The sequence below is a fragment of the Orycteropus afer genome, unplaced genomic scaffold, assembly GCF_000298275.1.
Source record: "Orycteropus afer afer isolate SDZICR_OR568_19922 unplaced genomic scaffold, OryAfe1.0 scaffold00292, whole genome shotgun sequence".
NCBI lineage: Eukaryota > Metazoa > Chordata > Mammalia > Tubulidentata > Orycteropodidae > Orycteropus > Orycteropus afer.
Genome location: NW_006921879.1, coordinates 977573 through 983779, shown reverse-complemented (window position 1 = coordinate 983779; position 6207 = coordinate 977573). Strand labels below are relative to the sequence as shown.

Sequence of the window (6207 nt, the reverse complement as noted above, 5' to 3'; positions counted from 1 at the left end):
GGGGTCCAGCTTTGCCTCCTGCTCCCAGCCCACTGGAGCTAGAGGCATTTCTTCACTCAAACAGCTGCTGGCTGCTGAGGTTGAGAAGCCCCAAGGTTGACAAGTAAAAAGGCACAGTCCCGATGTTACCAATCCACACGGCAGGCCATTAACTTAAGTCCGCAGGTTGGCAGAGCATAGCAGACTGCCCAACAAAGACACGGCTACAAGCAGGGTCCAATCGTGCCATAGACTAGAAACCATTCCCAAGACTTCTCCTTAAGTACAATAAGCAGACCATATTCCCAAAGGCAGCTACTCAGCTGCTTGTGGTAGATCCCACCATGGAATTGATTGCCAGTCTCATCATGGGGAATAAATACCACAAGCTGCCCAGCCACTCAACCAGGCCCAGCCAAGTTGACACACAAACATAACTACCACAATTCCACCCCTTGTCAACTTGGCATCCGTACAGATCTTCATTGGGTGGCATCTGTACAGATCTCCTCACTGGGTGGCTCCAGTCCCCTAGTTCCTGAGTAGCGACCTCACCTCCTTGGCCTAGTGGCCATTCCTCTCCCTCTTGGGTATGGCAGCCCTGCCCCCTCACTCTTGGGCAGTGGCTCCATCCCACTGGCTCACATGAATGAGCAGCCCCACACTCCAGAACCAAATTGGTGAAGGCCTGGCTCTTTGAAACCTAAGGGGCTGTGGTCGTTCCACCCCCAGAGGCCATGGCCCTACCCTTAAGGCTGAGGCAGCTCTGCTTCCATTTCCTTGGTCTCTCCGCTTCTGTCAATTAATGCCTGAGGGCAACCCACTCCGCCAGGAATCTTCTTGCCCAAAGGACATTTAGCTTTCTTGCTCCGTGGGCCGGCCAACCTGCTACTCCATTTTATACTGGTCTCTTCACCAATTAATGCCCCAAGGCAACCCACTCTGCCAGGAAGCCGCCTAACCAAAGGCATCAAGCTCTCTCCTCCTGGGCTGGTAAGGCTGACACTGTCTCATGCCGGTTCTCTTGGCTCTGCTCCTGCCATCTGTTATGCCATACGCCGGGGTCTCTCTGCCAGGGTCTTGGGTCAAGGACACACTCCACTCCTGTTTCCACATTTTAGATATCTGTCAGAGCAGCACCCCACTCTCTCGGTACCAAATTCTGTTCTGGTTGCCTAGTACTGCTCTGACGAGAAATACACCACAAATGAGATGGTCTTAACAAACAGGAGTTTCTTCTTACAGTTTGGAGGCTTTAAGTTCAAGTTCAAAGTGCCAGACTCTAGGGGCTGGGTGAAAGCCCCTTAACCTTGGGGTCTAGCTCTGCCTCCTGCTCCCCGCCCACTGGAGCTAGAGGCGTTTCTTCACTCAGACAGCTGCTGGCTGCTGAGGCTGAGAAGCCCCAAGGTTGACGAGTAAAAAGGCATAGTCCCGATATTACCAAATCACACAGCAGGCCATTAACTTAAGTCCATTGTAAATCCCAAGGCTGGCAGAGCATAGCAGTCTGCTGAGCAATGACATGGCTACATGCAGGGTCCAAGCGTGCCATAGGTTACAGACCATTCCCAAAGCTGCTGCTTATATACGGAAAGCAGCCCACCTCCCAAAGGCAGCTAATCAGCTGCTTGTGGTAGATCCCACCATGGAACTGATTGCCAGCCTCATCATGGGGAATAACTACCACCAGCTGCCCAGCCACTTAATCAGACCCAGCCAAGTTGACACACAAATATAACTACCACCTATGGATTGTTCCTAAAGTAATCCTTCCTTGTATATGGTTTTGAACTACCATCTGCAAGTGCTTTAATAAAAAAAAAAAAATTTAAGAAGCTTTCAGAATGATGTATTTGTGTAAAGCTACATTTAGAAGCATTATTTACCAAGTGAGAAAAAACAATCAGTATTCCCTACATGTAAATTGATAACTGATGAAAATTTATTGCATTAACCTCAATCTTTTGTGAGTTTGCTCGATACAGATGACTTCTCAGATGTCTGCTCACTCCCAGGTGCACTAAGAAATTTCAAAGCTGAGGAACTGCCCTTAAAACATGGTGGCCCAACCTAGGTTCACAGGTCATGGTAACAGCTTAAACATAAATCACCAGATGATCATAGGAATTCCAATGCCAGGACTTAATAGTGCCAAACGAAAAAGACAGAATTTCTAACCTGAGATAAAGAGGTACTTAGTATCCATTAAGAATGTTCACCCAGCTGGCCCCAGAGATGGCACCTTGGTCAGCAGGAGGATGAGAAACAGCACTGATAATATTAAATGAAATTTTGTTGTTAGGTGCCGTCAAGTCAGCTCCGAGTCATAATGCAACCCTCTGTACAACAGAACGAAACACTGCCCGGTCCTGCACCAGCCTCACAATGCTTGCTATACCTGTGGCCATTGTTGCAGCCACCGTGTCAATCCATCTCGCTGAAGGCCTCCCCCATTTTGGCTGACCCTCCACTTTACCAAGCATGATATCCTTCTCCAGAGAATGGTCCCTCTGACAACATGATCAATGTAGGTGAGACATATTTTTTGGGAGCTCTGGTAGCATAGTGGCTAAGACACTTGCCTGCTAACCAGACGGCTGGCGGTTCAAACCCACCAGCCACTCCTCGGAAGGAAGGTTGGGCAATCCTACTTCCGTAGTGATACTGCCTCGGAAACCCAAGGAGGGGTCGCTATGAGTCGGGGCCGACTCGACGGCACATAACAACAACAACAACATTAAGCAATTCACTGCACTGCACTCCCCATACCTGTCCTAGGCAAAATTATAAGAAGCAAATATTTCTCTTAACTCTACTTTCTTATTTTCTCTTTTTTGTCCCAGAAAAACATATGCTTATGTCCTAACTCCCTGGTACTTGTGAATGTAACTTTTTTTGGAAATAGTCTTTGCAGATGCAATTAGTTAGCATGAGGTCATAGTAGAGTTGAGTGGGCCTTAATCCAATATGCCTGGTGTCTATAAAAAGAGAAGAGACACACAGCAACACATACAGAGAGAAGACAGCCATGTGGTGACAGAGACCATAATCCAAGGAAAGGATGGGGCCCCCTGAAATCAAAGAAGCAAAAAATAACAAAAAAGAGTTCTTCCCCTAGAGCCTCCAGAGAGGGCATGTCCCTGCAGACAACTTGTTTTCAGACTCCTAGCCTCCGGAACTGTGGGAGCATAAATTTCTGTTGTTTTCGAACACCCCATTTTTCGTACTTTGTTACTGCAATCTGAGGAACGAATACTTCCACTTACAAACAGTTACTGTGAATTCTACCTACTTGCAACCAGAGTGTTTCCTCCTACCATTTATTTCGTCTTCCTTCCAACAATATGAATGACGTTAAGCCCCATTCTTGAGGAATGTTGCATTTTAAAGTATTCCCACCCTATGTTATTTCTTCCTCAAGTGAAAATGTGTATTATCAGATAAATTCATTTGTGCTACTGTCTTCTGCTTAATATTTTTGCCTTCAGGAAGCATAATGCCTTAAACCATCTAAAATACACTTGTCTCCTTAGTGACATTTTAATGAAACAATTCAATAGAGACCCCTGCCAGTCGTGCTGATGCAAGAAAGGTTCTTTTGATTCTGGAAGTTTATAGCTTCCTCACAGCTAACAGCCTACTATTTTTTTATGTCAGAAATCCCTACCTTCTTAAGCCAGAGAGAGCAGATGATTGATGGACACTTGCCATGGTTGTTTCATCAAAGCCAAAATTAAAGTATTAAGCCAAAGAATGCAAAAAAGAAGAAAATCAATTTTGACTAAGTACTTTCTATGTATGAGCCAGGATCTATGCTATATACTTTATTCTCAGTCAGTTTTGCCCAACCCGACCCTCAATCTGAGTAGGACTCAGTATGTCACCACAATCAATGCCTGCCGTAATACCTGGTCACAACTCATGCCCAGCTCAGCACATAAACATTCACACACTATCATAAATATAAAACACCTCGCACACATTAGACACACAGCACACCTTAAACCTACACACAGAACAAATCACATCCAAGTATAACCTACATCACACATGCTCCATACCACCCATACCAATCACACAACACATATTCTGCATGCATCACATATGAATGTCATACACATTTGGAATAACATAGTTTATTTAGGGAAGCAAAGATTATTTGACTTAGGTAGGCATAAGGAGAGTCAACATTACGAAAAGTCTTGGGTAGGTCAAGAAGAGATGCCAAATGAGTTGAATCTTGAAAAAAAAAAAAAAAGAAAGAAAGAGATGGAGTAAATCAGTGAGGATAGAAGGGTATTTCAGGAAGAGAAACAGCTTAGGTAAAGTTATGGTATCAAAAAACAGTATGATGAATAAGACTAAGTAGTTTGAAAACATTGGTATATATAGAGCAAAGTGGAGAGTGGCAAAGACTGTTGGCATAGGCAGGGCCCACCACTTGGGCATGGATCAGTTTACTAGAACCTAGGGGCTGGGTAGGCTTTCTAGGTATCCATTAACTCTAACACCCTCATGTCCTCTATGTTATCAACATACCCATCCATGCTACAGTGGAATTCAATGTGGCTGTAGCTTCTTTTCTCTATATATCTATATTTGAAATTCCTCCGTTTACAGTAGAGTATTTTGAAGGGTTGCTGGGCCCATACATACACATTTCTGTACCGCTCTTTCCAAGTCTTGAAACAAATATTATCAATTAGGTGCCATGGGGTATAGAGAAAGATGTGAGAGTCCTTGTCTTTCAAAGCCTCTATTTTCCTCATGAGGTCATTACATTTGTATTTGTTGAATTCCAGTGTTGGTTTCAGGTGGTGCTGCTTCATGAACTCCTTCCTGGACAGGTTCTGGCCCTGTATGAACTGCTCCCATAGGGGGAACAGTAGGACAAAGACAGGGCTAAGGACCTTCAGAGAAGATGCCATCTCAGTCACCAGGGCCTCCTGCAGGTCCATAAGGAAGAAGGAGAAAAGCATTTTCCAGACACTGCTCTGAGAGCTCGACTCCACCTTGAAATCCCTTTCTCGGCCAATGCAAGCCTTTGGGCTCATTTTCACTATTTGGTTCCAGACTATCCACCCCGCCCCCAAAATCCAAAAACTAGAATATGAAAAGTCTCACTAGATAATAAAGTTTTTAAGAACTGAAAATAGGCTGTAGTCTGAGTCAGCCAAGCACAACATTGTAAAAAATAGATACAGTTTATTTTAAAAACATTCACTGTCTGTCCTCTCACTCAGGCAATGAATTGCCCTCCGGCTAGCTCCTTTTTACCCTCCAGATCAACTCTCAGGAGAGAACATGTGTCCAAAAGAGATTGATATTTTAAAGTTTGTGCCTGTGAAGTGGAAAGACTCACCACCTTTTAAGGGAAGTGGAAAATGAGAAAATATTTGGGAGATATTTTCTGGGCAGGAAGATTTTGGATCCTTGAAATCACATCCCAGCTAGCAATTACAGTGACTCTGCAGAATTGTGCTTATCCGGTCTCAACTTCCTTATAACACTTCCTCAAAGCATGGGTGAGACACATGATCACTTCTCACTACTCACATCCCTTCTCAGGCCCCATTTCTCTAATTATCATCATTATAAATGATCTTGGCTTTTCTGAGCTATCTGCTGAGAATGCCATCAGAAAAGACTCCAGTGTTACGATATTACCCTGACCAGTCAATGCCAAGACGGAACCTGTCCTCATAGGAGCTACTGTAGTCAAAACAGGGCTGTAGATTTTGTTCTGAAACATCTCCCCCTTAAACCAGCCCCTCTGTGCTCATCTACTATGTAAAGCGTATCTGGCTCTATGAACCTCTAATGTGATTCTCAACTCTCTGATATCAGTGTCTTCAAATGAGGCTATTCAGAGCTCCCTCACAGACCTGTGAGAATCTAATGAGATGCATGTAGGCAAGAGCACTTCTGAGAGCATCGAGTGCTACATCAGGCAAAGAAACCATAGGAGTTGAACATTTGCCTGAGGTAGATACACTCCTTGGAGAGAACAATCCTGGGAGAAAGAAGGGCTGTTTATGCACAGGGAGATAGCTCAGGGGGCAGGAGGGCATGGAGGGGTGGACACAGGGAAGAGGTAACTATTGGGAGGAAGTGGGAGGGGAGCTGTTGCATTGTGGTGAACTGTGGTCAACATCATGAGACAAAGTGTATGTGAACTGCTGTATGGAAAGCGAATTTGCTCTGTAAATTTTCACCCAAATCACAATT

At 44.6% G+C, this 6207-nt stretch overlaps 1 protein-coding gene across 1 annotated transcript; it reads right to left on the bottom strand.

Moving 5' to 3' along the window:
* Positions 1 to 4466: 4466 nt before the first annotated feature.
* EDDM3B (epididymal protein 3B) lies at positions 4467 to 4958 on the bottom strand. The gene has a single exon (XM_007951227.2). It carries the CDS (start codon positions 4956 to 4958, stop codon positions 4467 to 4469), a length of 492 nt encoding a protein of 163 aa, XP_007949418.2.
* Between the last annotated feature and the right edge of the window lie 1249 nt (positions 4959 to 6207).

Bases quoted from the DNA above. Each gene is read 5' to 3' on its own strand.
- EDDM3B (XM_007951227.2), bottom strand. From the start codon at position 4,958: ATGCTTTTCTCCTTCTTCCTTATGGACCTGCAGGAGGCCCTGGTGACT.